Source organism: Desmodus rotundus, chromosome 4, assembly GCF_022682495.2.
Source record: "Desmodus rotundus isolate HL8 chromosome 4, HLdesRot8A.1, whole genome shotgun sequence".
Taxonomy (NCBI): domain Eukaryota; kingdom Metazoa; phylum Chordata; class Mammalia; order Chiroptera; family Phyllostomidae; genus Desmodus; species Desmodus rotundus.
In genome coordinates, this window is record NC_071390.1 from 169,154,267 (window position 1) to 169,173,682 (window position 19,416).

At 41.7% G+C, this 19,416-nt stretch overlaps 1 protein-coding gene across 1 annotated transcript in view; it reads left to right on the plus strand.

Moving 5' to 3' along the window:
* Nucleotides 1–19,416, plus strand: part of ADGRA3 (adhesion G protein-coupled receptor A3) — a 103,294-nt gene that overhangs the window by 29,316 nt on the left and 54,562 nt on the right. Inside the window, exons 2-6 of the mRNA XM_045182827.2 lie at nucleotides 746–817; nucleotides 6,577–6,648; nucleotides 11,684–11,755; nucleotides 16,741–16,812; nucleotides 19,243–19,403. Of these exons, the coding sequence (XP_045038762.2) occupies nucleotides 746–817; nucleotides 6,577–6,648; nucleotides 11,684–11,755; nucleotides 16,741–16,812; nucleotides 19,243–19,403 (449 nt within the window). The remainder of the gene's footprint in view (nucleotides 1–745; nucleotides 818–6,576; nucleotides 6,649–11,683; nucleotides 11,756–16,740; nucleotides 16,813–19,242; nucleotides 19,404–19,416) is intronic.

Sequence of the window (19,416 nt, forward strand, 5' to 3'; positions counted from 1 at the left end):
CTTATGGAATCTCTTCACTAGAATTCAATCTGCCACAGGTGCCCAGGCATAGAGCCTACAGAGGAAGCTAGATTATGAGTACATAGTCTCCTAGGCAAGTCCTTTCATGGAGGTGGCTTGATTATGACTTCCAGTAAATTTCTGGTCTCAGTTTATTTTGTTTTGAGAACATTGTCTTGACACAGGAGGTGTAATACTGTGATACAGCTACTCTCCACGTCTGTATGTGAGGGGCTGTGGAAAGTGTATTTTCGCACAGATACGTGGATTTGCATGTTGTTAAGTTACAAATAATAGTCAGCATTATTGCAATGATGTCTAGAGGGTGCTTTATTTCTTTGTCAGGTCAGTGTTTTATAGAGCACCATACACATTTTTTCTGTTACATTTCCAATTTTTAAATAAGTATTCAACTTATCTAAGTTGATTAATTATATAAATGTATGTGGCATTCTTTATTCTTATATTGAACTGAGAGCTGTTTTGTGTTGACTTCTCTGTGTTTTAAATTTTTGCTTCAGTGTGATAGGAACAATTTAAGAGGTGACAGATGTGTGAGCTTTTGTAGGTGGTTTTTTTAAAAAACATAAGCTCCCTTTTTTTTTTGTCAGGCATTTCAAAAATTTGGGTGGAAATAAATGACTTAGAATTCCTCATAGGTTTAAATATAATGAGCTAAATTATTTTGATGTTGATGGTGTACACATATTAGGCAACTTACATTTTGTTTTTCTGTCATTTTTAGGATTCTGAGTAACAATAAAATATCTGAGCTGAAGAATGGTTCATTTTCTGGGCTAAGTCTCCTTGAAAGATTGTGAGTATTTTTTTTTATTATCATTTCTTATTGTTATTTTACTTTATGCATTTTTATTGTAAATTTAGTACTAAACCCCCAACTTTTCAAAATAAAAAAAAAATGAGCTTTTCCAACATTTTGTTAGGAGAAATTTCAATAATTGAATTCTAAAAAGCAACTAATCGTGATTTCACTTACATGAGGAATCTGAAAAACAAAAGGAAGGAACAGACTGAACAGAAACAAACATGGAGATACAGAGAACAAGTGGAGGGTTGCCAGGTATGGGGGTGGGGGGTTGAGGAGAGGAGAGAAAAGGGTGAGAGGGATTAAGAAAGTATAGACTGCCAGTTAGGGAGACAGTCACGGACATGAAAAGTACAGCATAAGTGAATATGGTCAGTAATACTGTAATAAAACTGTGTATGATGTCAGATGGGTACCGGGCTTATTGGAGTGGTGACATTGTAAAGTATGTGAATGTATCTTTGCAAGGTAGATAAGGTACATATATTAGTTGCACAATATAATATGTGAGCTGTAATTGGAAAATTAATTTAAAAAAACAGCTAGGTAAAGCAGAGGTCGGCAAACTTTCTGTAAGGGGCCAGACAGTCAGTATTTTAGGCCGTGTGGGCCACGGGACCTTGCCACAGTGCCATGACACTGCCATTGGAGTGAGAGAGCAGCCCCAGGCGGTGAGTGAGTGAATCGCAGTGGAGTGACTATTCACAAAACAGGCCGTGGGCCTCGGTTGGCTGACCGCTGGCTTGGGAGGTGGAGGCACGCTTTTGAAGTTCTGTCAGGTCACGTGTGTGCCTCATCAAATAGCCATGCAGAGTTTAAGGGCGGGGGGGACTTTTGCATAAACTTTGATATTTTATCCAGATGTCTCTGAATGTGATCATTGTGTTTTGCTTAGCAGTTAGGTGCTTTTTGCCTCTGATCAGATGTGTTATAGGTAGTACTCATTTTTTGCCTTGGGGAGTTCTACATGGTGGATATTTAATTTCCTTATTTTCTGAATGCTGTTCTAGGATTGCATTTCAAATTCCCACGTTACCCATACATTTCAGGTAACATTTCCGAGTACACCAGGGAGCCACACCGTGACCATCTTTTCTGCTGAATGTCAGACGTTCCTCATATTCTTAGCTCTCTTCGTTGTGCTTCACTTTCCCTACTCCCAGGTGGCCTTTCCTTGACCATTTCCCCTGCTGGCTCCTCCCACAATTGAGCACCCACGGGACTTCATTGCTTCTGTCACTGCTGTGTTTTAAGCATATGCCATCGATAGCATTTGGCCCTGTGTCCAAATACAGCTGCAGTTTGAGGTCTTAGGGGTTAGGACTTCAACATAGGAATTTGGTGGGGACCCAGTTCAGCCTAGAATTTTAAACCGTGTTGTTCAAGGGTGAAGCGTATATTGTTTTTAAAAGAATTGCCTAAAACTCATACTCCCTATACATTTTTCTCTCAATTTTTTGGTAAATGGTTTTTTTTTTTTTTTGGTATTTTTTAGACTTTTTACACTGTTTATAACTGAGAACTGCTGTTATTTGTCTGTTCTTCCACTTACCCGTTCATCCCTCCTTCCTCCCCTCCATCTTCCCTCTTCATTGTATAGTCTTGGCATTCCCGTCCTGTGTTATGTCTTTGTCAGAAATTACTGTCACCGCCCACACTCTCATCACTGACTCCAGAATTGCACAGTGGTCAATGTGTGTGACTCTTCGGTGTTCATTCCCCCCAAGATGATGGGTCTAGGTCACCAAAGCATCTCTTTCTCGTGAATGACAGAGCCGGTCCTCCCCAATAAGAGATGAAGGGTGGTTAGCTTTGAGGCTTTGGAGAAGGATTTCCCAGCTCCTAAGGAGACAGAAGAAGCAAGCCTCCATTCTTTTCCATGGCTTTGTGATTGGAGGTGGACTTTTGGATCCGATGATGCCAGAGGGCAGCCTGGGGGCCAGTGTGACTTCGTGAGCACAGGGATCTGAGAGAGGGATGGAACCCGCCAGCAAGGCTGCCTTACTTCCTGATTTCCTGTAATATCAGGGAATTATTTTCTTTCTTGAGGAAGCTGTTTCAAGTAGAGTTTTTGACATGGGCAGCTAAAACGGTTCTTTTCTGATACACTTGGTATTCTTGCCTAAATTAAGAGCTAGCTCTTTTTCCAAGAACTATTTAAACATTTCTTCAATTTTGTTGAAGCATTTTGTGTTCCCCTTTTTTCATTTATGTTTTAATGACCCAACACATTCAGATTCAGCTGCACATCCTAACATCAGACTTCTGTTCACTAGGGAAGCTCTGGGTGGGTGAGGGGAATGTTGAATGAGACAACCTGACTATAAATATCTTTTGGCAATGCCTGATTAATATGACTGTTATTAAATATTATACAATATGTCAAGCATTTTTTCATTATTAAAGAAAAAGTGTATCTTTAAATCATATTACACGACTTAGTTATTCATGAGAGGTATTTTCCAAAGACACACGCAGTACATCATTGACCACAGATTTATGTTGTGCTTTAGCTAAATTATTTCCTATTGTAGATGTTTTTCAAACTCTGAAAAGGGAAACATGGTTTTGAGAAAAATGGAACTGACATTATATGCATTTCTATTTGCAGAGATTTTTAGCTTATGCAATACCAGTCAAACACATGCTGATTGAGTTTTCTCCAGAAACCTTCCCTTTGAGGTTTGGTTTGGGATCAGTGGGGGAGGGGAAGACAGGAAGTAGTACGTTGGGCCTGATGATGAATTGTACTTCCCAGGACTTAAAAAGTTGGGGATAAAAACTAATTTTTATTATGAAACATTTCAGACATGCAGAAAAATTGAAATAATAATGTAGTAATCTCCCATACATCCAATTTACTTACCCAGACTCAATAATTATTCACAGTTTTCAGTCACTTTTTTAAATTTTGGAATATGCTTACACATACACACGTTTGCTACATTATTTGAAGGTCAGTTGCAGACATGATCCTCTACCTTTACGAGGTGTAAGTGTTGTGAGTGACATGCAGTAATCTCCGCGTTGTCTGACTTAATGAACATTCTAATGATTTCGTGGGTAACCCTAATTTAGTAAAGTGAGTTCTGTAGTAAAGCTTAGGTAAATGTAATTCTGTCTCTCAGCTGCAGTTTACTTTTTCATCCATTTATCATCCAACTCAGTCTGATCCGGCTTCTCCAGCAAACTACCAGAAACTGGGTAGTTTGTAACAACAAGCATTTATTTCTCACAGTTCTGGAGGCTGGAATGTCCAGGGTGAAGGCACCGGCAGATTAGTGTCCAGCGAGGGAATGCTTCCTACTGGACCATCTTTTCGCTGAAACCTCTCGTGGTGGGAGAGGGAAAGGGAGCTGTCTCAAGTCTCCTTTTGGAGGCCATTAATCTCATTCATTAGGTCTCTGTTCTCATGACCTAATCACCTCCCCAAAACTCCACCCCCTAATTCCATCACCTTGGGAGTTAGGCTTTCAATGTATGAATTTGGGTGAGGGGGGCAAACACTGATAGGCGTGTCCCACCTTTTGGCATCTCTGGGCCATACTGGAAGAAGAAGAGTTGTCTTGGGCCACACATGAAATACACAAACACTAACGAAAAGTGAGCAAAAAGAAGGTTTCAAGTAAATTTACAGTTTTGTGTTGGGCCACATTCCTAGATATCCTGGGCCACATGAGGCCCGCGGGCCGTGGGTTGGACACTCCCGTACCACTATCCATCCACCCCTTAGTACATACTGAGTTCTCTCGCTCCCGCTCTCGCTAAACAGTCATGAATTCCACCCTTGTGCAACTTCAGGTCTCGTGGGATCTGAAGGTGGCTTAAGCAATCTAAGTACAGTGGGCTGAGGCCATGACAGGGGAGGCATGGGGCACTGCTGTTCACAGGTATTTTTCCGGAGGACAGAACGGTGTGGACTCCAAGGCCTAAGGATGAATAGGAGTCAGAAGAGAGAAGCAGGACAGGGGTGAGGCTGTGAGGTGGGAGAGACGGAGGGGTGTGTCAAGGACAGGGAAACCATGTGCAGAGGTCTAGAGGTGAGAGATAGATGACTCTTTCTAGAAACATCTCACGGTATGACTAGTATATATGAAGAAAGACAGACTGAGCCAGTGAGTGTTAAAGGAAGGTGTAGGGGTAGAAGGGGTCATGAGAGTCAGAGTGGGACGATGGGCAAGGTCAGGGCCATGGATAGCCCGGAGGTTACCTGGAAGAGTCTGAACTATGTTCTGAGGGGACTGTGGCGCCTCATGCTTATGAAGATGTAAATGGGGAGTGGAGAGAAGCTGGGACACATGTCAGTCGGAGCTGTGTGGCATATTACCTGGGCTGGGGTGATGCTGTGGGAGGAAAGAGAAGTGGGAGCCTTTCACACATACTGTATTTTGCTGTGTGTAATGTGCTCCTGTGTATGATGTGCACCCACATTTTGTGTGCATTATACACGGGATTATACCCATTATTAAACCCATGGTATGTAATCATTATACCCATGTATAATGTGCATCCTTATTTTTCCCTCAAAAATTTGGGCAAAAAAGTGCGCATAATACACAGCAAAATACGGTAGCTGGCAGGTGCATGATACCACACGGTATAGTTTGTTCAACGTGTTAGAACATTTTTCTAACATACAAAGATGTTGAAAGAAAATATCTCTAGCACCTTGATTTAATTATGGCCGACTTTTTGGTATGTTTATCTGTCTCCCTCTTGCTCTAGGTATAAATTTGCTCAGTTCCTTTAGTAAATGTTCACTGTGTCAGTAGGAAAGATGTGTTTACATCCTGACTTCTGGCTTGGCTACTTATTGACACCAAGACCTTAGCCAGATTTCATAATCTTTCTGCACATGAGTTTCCTTGTCTGAAGCAACAGTAATACCTCCTAGGATTGATTGTGAGATCTTAACGGGATGATAAGTGACAGATACCAACTCACTGATTTAGTATAACTGAGGAGCCCAGAGTCAGAGCTGGACTTCAGGGTTGGCTGGACCCAGGGACTCAGCATTTATTTTCTTTTCTTGTCTATTGGCTTCATCAGTCAGCCTCTTCTATCGTGGCAGCAAAAAAGTCACTTACAGTTCCAGGCTTACATCTCGACCTCTTGTCAAGTCAGTGGAAATGGTTATTCTCTGCCCCGTCTTTCTCCTCCCTCAAGTCCCTATGTTTCGTTAGACCAAGGTCATGTAATCATGCCAATTACTAGGGCCAGAGTGTATGAAAAATCAGGACAGGGGTTGTCCAAGCGCCACACCTGGAGGGGTGGTGTTGAGAGTTCTAGGCCCTGTCTGGTGTGTACCGTAGGCTGTGGGAAAGTAGGGAAAACGAGGGAGAAGGCTACAAAAACAAAAACGGTGCTTAGCACAGTGACTGAACATTAAATAATTGTTCTAGCAGTTATCTTGTTAAATTCTGGAACCTTTTATAGTTACAATATTTTATAGGGCTGTAGTTTACTGATAACCTTGGATTTGAATGCTACTAGGATACATATATTTTTCTTGACATATACCTTTTTTCTTCTATTGGCCAAAACAAATGGCTCTAGAATCCGATGGCTCGAACTTGGATTCTGGCTCTAGCACTTACTACCGGGGCAATCTCGGTTTAGTCTTTTTGGCTTCAGTTTGCTCACATTACTTTTGTTATTGTTGTTCTCTGTATGGTAGTTAAGTGCAATGTGCCGAAATGTTTGTTACAGTGCTCACATGTAAATAATTTGTTTCCTTTTATTTTTAACAGGGACCTCCGAAATAATCTTATTAGTAGTATAGACCCAGGTGCCTTTTGGGGACTGTCATCGCTAAAAAGATTGTAAGTGTTTGCATTGCTTCTTATGAGTTTGAATTGTTTCTTTGATAAGTAACTGTTCATCTACTTTAAGCTTTTACATGATTAAAAAAATTGGTTTTTAATGACTCTGAGACGTCCACCTGGCTAGGTCCAGGATAGAAAACAGAGAATATTTAATACAAGTAGCTTAGAAGGCAGTTTGATTTGTTTGGGGGTTGTTTCCCTGTTAAGCTAATCCAATCTTTGCTGCATTGGCTTTGCCAGCTGTTGTTAGTCAAGCTACGAACCTATTCAGATCCTATCTGTTGTACATTCCCTATCAGTTGAGATCCCTTTCTATTAATGATATAAAGTCTTGCCATATTCATGTATAATGTATCTTATATTATTATTATTTCAAGTCCTAAAGACCAGTCTTTATTCTGAAGCTGAAAACTCCCCGCCCCCCCCACCCTTATGCTGTTTCCAGTTGTCAAAAAGTAACTCTGCGCTCGAGCATTGTGTCCTGTCTGTCCTACTGTTCTTTATTCCTTCTGAAGGCATTCAGTGCGTGCTGGCTGCTGGCCATCTCTGACTTCTCTGGAACGGCTCACAGTCTCTTGGGAGGGGAATAGGTGGATAATGAAAAAACGTCATACATATGTGCTATAACAGATAAAATAATAACCATCCGCCAGGGAAAGGAGGATGACCTGAGACGGGGGTGGCCAGCTCCAGGAGCAGCGAACCTTTAGACTTGACCTCACTCCTTGTGGGAAGACTTAACAGAAGCTCGGAGGAAGTAGGCGTGAAAACACACAGTGCCTTAGTTCCTTGGCCGTAGCCTAAAGTAGAAAGAGGGAGAACAGTGTGGGGCTGTTCGGGGCGGGAGTAAGCTTTTGTGGGCTTTGATGACGTCTTGCCATGTCTTAAAAATTCCCAATCTGTCGTTTAGATGGGTGTGGGGAGCAGGCAGAACGTCATGAATGTGAATTGACGTGATCAGATCTGTGTTTCAGCGTATTCCTGATGACAGTAAGGAGAAACCGCTTGAGTGCAGAGATTCAGGGACAAAAGACACCCAGGAGAGAGCGGCCAGCTCCATGCTTTCATTCTCTTTAGAGGTCACCCCTTAAGCCCCTCTCTGTCCCTGTCTGTCTGTCTCTCTCTTTTGGTTCTATCACCCTTTCTTATTATTTATTTAATTTTTTAAAAAGAGCCCAAGGTGCCTGAGTATTATTTATGTCTTAATTTGTTTTCCATAGTACAGTGTCTGCACTATGTCCTATGTAAATGTTAATCCTGACCTTCCATCCTAATACTTTGGATATCTTGTAGCTCTTTTTCTGTCATTCAAAACCTGCTCATTTTTATAGTTACATCCAGTTGCAAGAATTGGCCATGCTAATTTTTCAGGGTTTTTTTTTTAAATTACTTATGCTAGTAAAATTCTCTTTCTTCTAAAACTTCCTCTTTCCAGGTCTCTCATTTCCCCCTCTTGGGAAGTTTTAAGGTTCAGAATCCTGGAATATTAAGAATAATAGGAATTAAAAGATTCTGTCTTAGTCTTGTGAAATTTAAAGGTTCGGTCAGGCTCTATAGAAGGGAATTTCTGACCATGTCTTCATTGGGGGCGGTTCGCAGTGTTTACTGGCTTTGTGTGCCCTCAGAGGAAGAGGCTCAGTGATGTACGGGGAGGATCGGTGTTCTTCCTCCGCATTCACTCTTCTCTTCTCTGGTTTCCAATGAAGGCTTTCTACTGAAACAAGTAAGAAAATCTGGCCCGTCTGGGGTAGGTCAGTGGGCATGGAAACTGGAGTTCTAGAAAAGGAAGGTAAGAGTCAGAGGGTGGTGGGCATTAGGTAGGCATCAGAGTCGCAGTGGGTTAAGGCAGAGTTCAGTAACTGAGTATCAACCAGGCTTAACAGCATAAAGTGTGAGACAGAGATCAGCTTCAGTGCAGTTGCATACTCGTTCCTTGAGGCTATTGTGTGCCCAACAGTGAGCCGGGCTCCAGAGATACCAGGGTAACTTGGGAACTCCTTGAGAGTTTGCAGTTTCGTGGAATTGTACACACTGACCAAGAGCCTAGGTATGAACTTGGAATCTATTTACAGAGAGGTGGAGCCATGGCTCCGGTTTAGCTGCTAAGAGTCTTGACAGCTGTTAGAAATCTGCCAGACCGACACAGGAAGAAGCGTGGGGCACAGCTGTCAGCAGGCAGCACACCTCTCCAGGAACAGAGTCACTAGGGTGTGGAGGGGAGTGGCTCAATAAGCTGGATGTGTCACAGCAACTCACGTTTTATGTGCTTCTTAACCAGGGGCAGGCTGACACCCCGTGTGGATGGGTCAGTTCCATCCTGTGCCTAAGCAGAAAGGAGGCCTGTAGGTGCTAGACCAGCCCTCTCAGAAACTCTGGGGCCAAGGTCAACTCATCTCTGGTTTAACTGTTCCACCCCGTCATTCTGATACTTAAGTGTCCCAACTTCTAGAGTATTTGAAGATTTTTCCCACCAACTTTTTTTTCCAGAGGAAGCAGTGCGACATCCTACTGCCTGGCGAGATCACATATTTTTGCCCTCCGTGCCCCACGTGGTCCACAGATCCACGCCGCTGTAGTCACAGCTTTTTCGGAAGGAAGCATTTCTCTTTTTTTTGAAGATTAATGCTAACAGTCTGTCCGTGTCAAGATAGAAATGGAAGGACACTGGACTGTTAATAAAAAGCAGTTTCAGGAGGATGTTTTAAGGACACTGTAAAATATCTTCAGTTCTCCATCTAGTTCTCTATCCTTCAGTAAATAATTTCTCAATGACTGCCATCCAACATAAATATATAGATTTCCTGCTCACTAGCATTTAATTTAATTACTAATATTGTACCAGGCTTTGCCCTAGTGTTTTGCATTGCATTACACATTAAGTAGTCTCTTGTGTTCTTGCCTAAAGATAATTGCCATTTATAATGTTCTTCCCACTAGAAAATATAGTCTTAATTTCAAACCACTGACTTGTAATAGCGTACAGTACACAGCTCGCAAGCTGCGAGAGTCTTAGACGTAAACTCAATGAGATACAAAGATACTCTGCAGTAGTAACGTGTCACACTTGCTTCCAAATACAGGCGCTTTTTCTTATGGGGCCTTAAATCATTCATTTCAATTGCACATCTCACTTGACAGCTGCTTGATAAGTGTTTTTGTAAGTGTACCATGCCTGTGCCTTTATTTTGTAGATAATTTGAATCAGGAAGATTAAGTGGTTTCTGCAGAATAAACTACCAGAAGTAGGTAAAACCTAGACCCATTCAGTGTCTCATTTTCCTTTATCAACAAATTCATGCCGATTTTCAGTCTAAATGAACGCTCATTATCAATACCTAAATACCATTTTAAATAGATATAGCCATAAGGAAATTGTTTCCCAAAGAATCCATGGTAATTACGCCATTTAAAGCTCAGCATTGAGACAAGAGAATAGAGCCCAGAAGTGCTTGTTTAAGCAACAACGCACGAGACGATGCCTCATTTTCTTAGACAGTAAAACCTAGAAAGAAAAGGAAAATCGGCTGGAATTAAAAAAAAAAAAGGCCTGCACGATTAAATACTTAGCTTTAATCGCCGGAGGAGCTGGAAAATAGCAAGTGCAGATAGAGACTTATATTGCTTAAGGTTCTTTTATCAAAAGTCGACACAAGGAAGGAAGGGCAGAACTGTGAGATTACAGACCATCAGGATTGCTCGCGCTACAGAGTATCTGAGGGAAAAGTTGAGTAAGTCCAGGTGCCACGTCCTTAAGATTTCTCAGCAGACAGATGCACTTCCAGTACCAAGTGCACAATTTAAAATGCAACAGCTTTAGAAGTGGGTGGTGCACATCACTTCTCTAAAGAGGGTGACTCAGAATGCACCTCCAAGGAGGTGCAGACTCTCCACTAAAGGGAATAATGTGGACATTAAAGACAATGTGATAAAAATACTTTTGAAAGTTTGGTTTAGAAAGCTTGTTCTCATTCTTTTTATCAAAATTTAAAGTGGTGAATAATTCTAACTCTAACTGACAAAAATTAAGATTCCTTGTTTTAGGGTTTTCTTGCACTATTGTTTGCTAAATCCACCGATAAAATGAGGAAAGGTACGCATGCCATCTTACATGAAGGTTCTAGAAATTATCAATTATTTTCTCCCAGTTAAACTATAGTGGCCAGATTAAAATGTAAAAAATGTATTCACTACCCTTGGTGTGAAGAAAAATAGTGAAGAAACAATAAAATACAGGGGTGGGCAAAAGCAGGCTTGCTGTGGTGAGTACTCGAAACACAGAGTTTATTCTTGTGTTATTAGTTACTGTATTATGACTGTAAACCTACTTTTGCCCACCCTTGTATTTACCAAATATTTTACATAGATGTAAGTGAAAAGGTTTCATGGGTTGAGAAGAAAAAAATATTGAGAAAGTAACGTTTCATGGGAACTGTAAGGGTTTAGGGGTGTTGGGGAAAAAGGTGGGCCGTTACCTAGATATTGTTCAAGGAGGGCTAGGTGATGGCCCAGCTACTTTGTACGGAGACTAAGTGATCTGTGAAGTAAAAGCTAACTCAGGGGTGTTTTCTTCCCATTGAAAACTTTTGAGTATCTAAGGAGCTGAAAGTTGGAGCGTTTATTTTGGTTGCCTGGCCACTACTCCGCTGTGCTAGATGTTGGCAGAGATGGGGCTCTGCCCCGTCACTTTTCCCTGCGTGAACCTGCATAGACTATCTGCGGACCTGTGTCGCAGACAGTAAATGGATGCAGTCTCACGCGTGCTCCTCCACAGTATCCAGCCATTTTACAGGGCCAGTGCCCGAAACCCAGAGGGCGCTCACTCTACATAATTAATCAGCGTTTAGTCTGCACGCGTCACAAGTAGGTGAGAGCAAGGGTTCGCGCCTCCTTAGTGCCATCGCAATGGTGCCTCAGAGATGCTGAAAAGAAAGGTTGTGTATGCTACCTGGCTGCTCTTTTTGAATATTGAATGTATGCAACCTTCATTAACCAAGAGAACTAATTGAAGGCATTTCCCCCCCTCTACCCTTAGGGATCTGACAAATAATCGAATAGGATGTCTGAATGCAGACATATTTCGAGGACTCACCAATCTGGTTAGATTGTAAGTATATCTTTCTTTCCTATTAAGAGATAAGGAAACATTTGAATCAGTCCCCATATATTTATAAATTCCTATGACATGTTTAACATTCATGTAACAGCTATACAGTAGCAGCTAAAGTGGTGGGAATTTAGCCATGGAGATACTTACAGTGTCACCAGAACATGGTATTACTGTACGGTAACAATACAGAACGTGTATTGTTACTGTACACACTGTAACAATCTATGGTATATGCAGAAATATACTTGGTTTCCATTCTTTAAACTTGATTTACATTCTGTCCTAAACAAATTGTCAGTTGAGGTAGCTTCTGAACCTTCAGGAATGGGGGTGGGGATGGGCAAAATGGGTGAAGGTGGCCCAAAGGTACACACTTCCCGTTACGAGGTACAGAAGTCCTGGGGGTGTAAGGTACAACGTGGTGACTCTAGTCAACAAGACTGTATTGTCCATTTGAAAGTTGCTAAGTCAGTCCGTCTTAATGTTCCCACACAAGAAAAAAATTGTAACTGCGTGTGGTGATGGATGTTAACCAAACTTATAGTGGTAATCATTTTGTACTGGGTATGTGTGTATGTTGTATACCTAAAACTAGCACAGTGTTATATGTCAATTGTATCTTAGGTTTTTAAAAAATTAAAAGAACTAAGTCTTTAACAGGAAAATAAAAGATAAGAAAAACCGCCACCACAACCCCACTCCAAAAGAAACTGTTCAGGAATTTATTGCAGCAGAGTTGCCTGTACTAATTTGGGTTGACATGGCCCAGAGTTAGGGACCAAGAAAGTTTGGAGGCCTGTTCTGTACGGGCTGCTGTGACCACCAGGTTTCTGGGCACTCTGAGCCCGGCAGTGTGCCTGTTGTGAAGGCTGGTGATAATCTGTATTTTAGACTTGGAGAATATACCATTTTCTCAATCTAACAGGTGGAGAAGAGAATCTGATGAGTAATGAATGGGCTTTTGGTACGTTTCTTAGTTAGGAATTGGAGAGCTCCCTTTTACTTCCTCCCACACAAGAAGTATACAAAGGAACAGAGGCTAGAGTGGACCTCTGCTCTGCTATTTCCTAGGCTACCTCTTCAGCTGACCTCTCTGGGTTACCCAGGGACGTGGGCTGTCAGACTGACCAGGCCTCTTCCCCAGGAGGCTGGAATGGAGGCCTGTGGTGTTCTAGCCCAGACTTCTCCTCCTTTTGAAACAAGTGCTGGCTTTGGAGATTTGGGTTAAATATTGAAAAATAAACGTGTCCGAGGCTTCAGTGGACGTGGGTGTGAGTTTTGGGGAAGGGGGGTGGATTAATTCTGTGCATTGACCTCTGCCTTTGCTGGTGGGGAGAAATTTGGGGAAGACGTGGCCCAGAGAGGTGCAGCCTTGCCTTATGAGAAGCTCCCACCCATCCCTCTCACACTGGAGACACCTGGCAGCCCGCACATCTGGGAACCATCAGGGACACCTGTCCTTCACTTAGGAAGTTCATTCACAAACAACTTCTCAGGGGATTACCAAACCAGAAGCTCTCCTGTTTTTTGCTTTTTAATGAATTAAAAACTATATTTTTTCCTAAGAATTATAACTTCAATATTTTTCTTTTAGAAATAATCGGTGAATGGTATTTATAAGAACTTCCTTTATACAATAAAAAACATCACTGACGTCATTAAGCAGTAAAACCATACAGCGATGTGAAGGGGAAGTCACGTCCTCCCTCTGCCCCTTCAGACGCACCACCTGAGAGAGCCCGTACTAACAGTTGGGCTCATCGACTTTCAGATTTTCTGCTGCCCCCACAAATATACAGGCATACATATGAGGCTTAAAGATCTGCTGTATTTGGCAATTTACATTTTTTGTAAAGATTTTATTTACTTATTTTTAGAGAGAAGGGCAGGGAAGGAGAGAGAGAGGGAGAAAGACAGTAATGTGTGAGGGATATATTTGATGCCCCCCAGCTGGGGACCTGACCCACAAGCCAGGCATGTGCTCTCCTGACTGGGAATTGAACCGGCTACCTTTCGGTTCACAGGCTGGTACTCAGTCCACTAAGCCACACCAGCCAGGGTGGCAGTTCACATTTTTTAAAAAAATTACCAACGTATTAATCTTTTCAAGAGCATACACGTTGATTTAGTTTATGCTTGTTAATAGCTGCAGAATATTCCAAGTATAAAACATAATTTAGTCAGTTTCTCTGCTACAAGTGATTTAATTGCATTTTCTCTTCCTTTAACAAATCTGTTCCGGTACACACCCTGGTATACACACAGATCGATACACCGTTTTCATTTCACTCACAGGGATTCAGATATATCTGTTTCACAGAAAGTAAGCAAATAAAGAAGAGTTAAGCAAGAGAGTAACAAACAGCAGCCTGGAGGGTGGGCGTGGGTGGGGGGAAGGGGGTGGAGAGTTCACCTGCCACTCCTTCCAGTGCCTTTATGAGGACACAGGGGCAGTGACTTTGCTGGCCCTTTGTCATCACCGTTGCCTTTTGCTTTTTTGTGTGTAAGCATCTCAGAGCTGGAGTGTTTTAAAATTTGTGTAACTTTCAGTGGCCCCTAAACCAAAGCCAAACATCATTAGGTGTTCTGCCAAGCAAACAGTAGTGTGTTCCAACCCTGGAGGAAAAATTGGTCTGTGTTGGGATTTACTGGGAAGATGGAAATGTCTCTCTCCAATGGGATTCCTTCCTCTGGGGTTAGTAAGGGAAAATATCTAACAATACCTAATAATTAGAATAAAATAATAGTTACAATCCAGTGGTCCCTGTAAGATGTAATTATTTCATTAATGGTTAAACTCTATATTTGTAGGACAGATTTTATTTTCAAGTTACCATTATGGAATCTTTTCAAACATCTAACAAAGAATCAGTTTCAATACTTAGACTCTAGTCTTGTTCCATTTTACCTCCCATCGCTTGTCTTGCCACCTACATTATTTTAAACGAATCCCAGTAGTCACAATTTCACATAGGATACCTTCATAAAGGTACAGTTGTTCATTTTAATTGCACCTAAGTTACTTTCTTGAAATGTTACACAGTGATTTACACTGCCATCAGCAGCACCCTTTCCAAAATTCACATTCGGTATCCACTCCTATAGGCCAAAAAGGAAAAGGGCATCTCTTTCATCGTTCTTTTTATTTGCAAGTATTCTTTTTTATTTGTTTGCGTTTGAGTTCCAAGGCAATTCTGTGAGGATCAGAATCATTTTATCCAGCTTTTTCTATCAAAAGACACATACAAAAAGTGACGTTCTGATGGAAGTTCATTATATATTAATTGGCGAAGGATTGGCATTTGTGTAAGCGTGAGTCAGCAGGAATTCACAGCTGCAGGTGACTGGGGAGAGTTGATTTCTCCCAGCTCAGTCCTCTTTCCTCTCCACACTGGGGAACTGGGGAATCCATCTGCCCAACTGTCACTTTCTCGCCCACCTGGAGCATTCAACCCAGACTCTGAAGGCCTCTTGGCAGGTCCACAGACTTCTTCATTTCTTTTTGTTATTGCATTTTTTCCTCTTATACCTCCCCATCCCCATAATCACTGCACTGTTGTCCATGTCCGTGAGTCCTTTTTCCTTTTTACTCAATAGCCTCCACCCCCTACCCTCTTCCTCTTAGCTGTCATCCTGATCTCCATCTATGAGTGTGTCTCTGTTTTGTTTGTTGGTTCCATTTGTTCGTTAAATTCCACATATGAGTGAAATCATGTGATACTTGTCTTTCTCTGACTGGCTGATTTCACTTAGCATAATGATCTCCAGGTCCATCCATACTGTTGCAAAGGGTAAAATCTTCTTCTTTTTTACAGCTGAGTGGTATCCCATTGTGTGAAAGTCCCACAGTTGTTTCATCCACTCATCTACTGATGGACACTTGGGTTGCTTCCATATCTTGACAATTGTAAATAACGCTGCAATGAATATAGGGGTACTTCTGTGCTTTTGAATTAGTGTTTTGGGTTGCTTTGGATATATTCCCAGAAGTGGATTGCTGGGTCAAAAGGCAGTTCTGTGTTTAATTTTTTGAGGTACCTCCATCCTGCTTTCCACAGTGGCTGCACCAGTCTGCATTCCCAGCAGCGGTGCACAAGGGTCCCCTTGATGCCACAGCAGATACAGACCTGATCTTGCGGTGGGTGGATCATGCTGTCATTCCCCCAGAGCCTTCCGTCCCCTTGCGTCTTAGAAGCCTCCTGAAGCTGGGCTCCACCGCCACTGAGCACCTACTGTATACCACAGCATGTTACTAGCTGCCAGAGCTACCCCAAAATAAATAAGACGCACAGGTCCCTCCCCTGCTGGAGTTCATAGTCAAACATGGAAGAAATACTTCCGGGAAGTCATTATGGATGTAACAAACTACTCAAACTGTAGCATGGGATACAACACTCTGCAGGGGTTTAGACAGGTATTTCTTAAAGCCATCTGATACAGAGAAAACGAGAGAAAAGGCCAACACTGAATTATATCCCAGGCCTTTCACTTTAAACCCTGGGCCCTTTCTACTCTGCTGATATTTCTACTCAGTTACTGGGGGCTGCTGCTGCCAATCGTGCAGGTCATTTTTTTTCTCTCTCTCTCTCTCTCTTTTTTTTTTTTTAATTTTACTTTCTCAAATGATACTGAGTGAACACCTGAAGAGGAAACCTGGTTGCAGTGAGAACATGACTAAAGGTCTGGGTCAGAGAGGTAACTTCTAGGCTCACCTGCTATTTGATAGAAAAATCCTCATCTAGCAGAAATAGTTTGTAAATGATTTAGTTTACTGCTTTATATAAGGTTAAGAACAATTTTGTTTTTCAGCCTTGGACAAATATTTACTACTTGTTCTCACTTAATAAGACCTAAAACAACTTTTATAAATTCTTTGTGATATTTAATGAGTACAGTACACTTTAGGAAATACGAAGTAGTATAAAAAGATATATTTGTTAGTCTTTTTAAAAGTGACATTCTTTTCTCTTTTTTTCCCCCAGAAACCTTTCCGGGAATTTGTTTTCTTCATTATCTCAAGGAACTTTTGATTATCTTGGCTCATTACGGTCTTTGTAAGTAAGGACTTTTTCTTGTTTATATAAATATATCTTTGGTTTTGAAAATTAAAAATACTATATGTTTTAACAGAGCTCATGGGGAAAATCTTGTAATTTCGCAGAAATTAGAATCTTTCATGCATTCACATGGAAACCCATTCTATAAACCTTAATATAATGCATTTCAGATGGGGATGGCCATTTTCTCCTTAGAATATTACATCTGTCAAATCTGTATTTCAAGTATATACATTGGTAATTCTTTCTCTTTGACTTTGTTTGCAAGTTAGAAAGTATTTTCTTCTTTGACTAATCAAATCCCCGAAGTGTAAATATTCCTCCCTCTGAAGAATTTGTGCTTAACAATTTTTCATACTTTAGGGATTTAGTTATATCCCTAAAACTACCTGCAACCTCTTTGCCAAACTTAATTCACAACTTACTACATTTCTGGGAATGTTTATGTAGAATGTCTGTTTTGTAAAGTCGATGTAAGATCATATTTACCCAGTTCTCTGTAGCTTTGGAATTGGCTGGGTTTTTTTTTCTTCCATAAACAGTTTTGTTAACTCTGAAATTATACAGGTGTTACTTTTAAAAGTAACTGTATTTCCAGATAAACGTTAATATATTTCAAACATTGTTATACTGATTTTTATTAGAATTACAGTAAAATATAATGTTTTTCAAGTTTTTATCATGTGGAACTCATGGGATTGTATCTGTTTTTCCAGAGAAAATTATCTTCCCTAACAGATGCCTCTGTTCTGTGTATACTGGCTTCTTTCCTCCTCTCCCTTCTCTTTTCCCTCCTCCTTTTCTTTCCCTCCCCTCCTCTCCCCTGCCCTTCTCCCCTTTCCTTTTCTAAATCTACCACTTAAATCTCATTAGCAGTTTCACTGGGGTGTAGCTCCTAGGTTGGGCATCCATCTGGCTCCCGGCCCCCATGCTGGACCCCCATAGGTCTAGAGTCACACTGGGTCAAACGCCATCTGGTCTCTCTTTTTGGTGCCACTCCTGTTCTTATTCGAAGACTGATTTTGGGGGGAAAATCTCCTTTTGACATATTTAGTGGGATCAAGTCAGTCATTACTGTGAAGTTTAGGAAATAAAAGACTGCAAAGAATAATCTGGCTTTTGAGACCTTGAATAACAGGAATGTGGGGAGTATTTCGTCCCCATATTGGGGAAAAGCACCAGTGTTTTTTTACTTGGTAGTGCCAGAAAGTGACCAGAAGTTGGTGCTGGAGCAGTACAAGTCAGTCTGGTCATCCCTTTGGTACTTTTTCTATAGTTACTTTCCATTTGCTGTATCTCAATTCAACTGTCCCCTCCCCACCCCCCCACCCCCACCATTGCCAAAACTGAGATGAGGCCTGTGCCGGCAGACGGGCTGTGTTACAAGCACACGTGGTTATATTTGCTCTTTGCACGTTGTCGGTTTATTTGTGTAGGCTGTGTGGCATTCTATTTTTGTTGTATTTACGTTTCGTTCCCCTGTTACACAATGCCCTCCAGGTTGGCAGGGGGCAGCACCTGCCTTTATTTTTATTAGCTAGACTTAGGGAAATGCATGACACATGAGTAGTTTGTGCTTCATAAAACAAGTATGCAAGAGATTGTTTTGCTTATATGGAAGCTGTGTATGTTGTCTCTTTGTTTCTCATACCCACATGCCAAATTGTAACACTTCTTGCCGTGCATAAAGATAATTCTCTATTTTCTTTCATAGCAAGTATGAAATCTTATATTTTTGTTTGGTTGAGTCTGTATCTCTTAAGTTTGTAAATAACTATGGTATCACTTGGCATATAACAAAGTGTCAAAAGTAGTCCCCATCCTTGAGGGACTACAGTCAGACAGATGAACATGACCATGGGAAGCAGTCATGCATTGCTTGATGTTGCCAAAATTAACAGGAGAGTTTGTGGGCATTTAAGCTGAGAACATGGCAGTGATGGTGGGGAAAATTGGAGAAGGCTTCAAGAGGTAGTGGTAGTGCTACACATTTTAAGATGGATTGGGAAACTTTGGGTAGAACAAAGCCTGGAGCTCTGGGACTCCAGAACCCTGGGGTTGAGGGGCTTGTCGCAGAGATGAGGGCTAATGAGTAGATCTTGTTCACAATTCAACTTTGGTTGAAAGCAGCGTGAGTCCAGGATCAATGAGGAACCAAGCGGGAGTCGGAGGCTCTGGAAGGGAGCTGTATCTGGTCAGTGGTGGAGGTCACCAGTGTGGCGAGGCTGAGCAGTAGTGTGAGTCTGGCATCAGTGGGGGACTGTGCTGGAGTTGGACCCCCTGAAGGTCATATCACTGGAAAGGAGACCGTATCCACTGTGTTGAAGGAGAGCACCAGCGGGCTGACCCCCTACAGTGTAAGCCAATGTGAAAGTGTTCTTTCATTTTATCCACCCTAATCTCTAATTTGCATTATGTACGCTACAGAGAGTTCCAGACCGAGTATCTCTTGTGTGACTGTAACATACTGTGGATGCATCGCTGGGTGAAGGAGAGGAACATCACTGTGCGGGACACGCGGTGTGTTTACCCAAAGTCTCTGCAGGCCCAGCCGGTCACCGGGGTGAAGCAGGAGTTGTTGACCTGCGGTGAGGGAGAAAG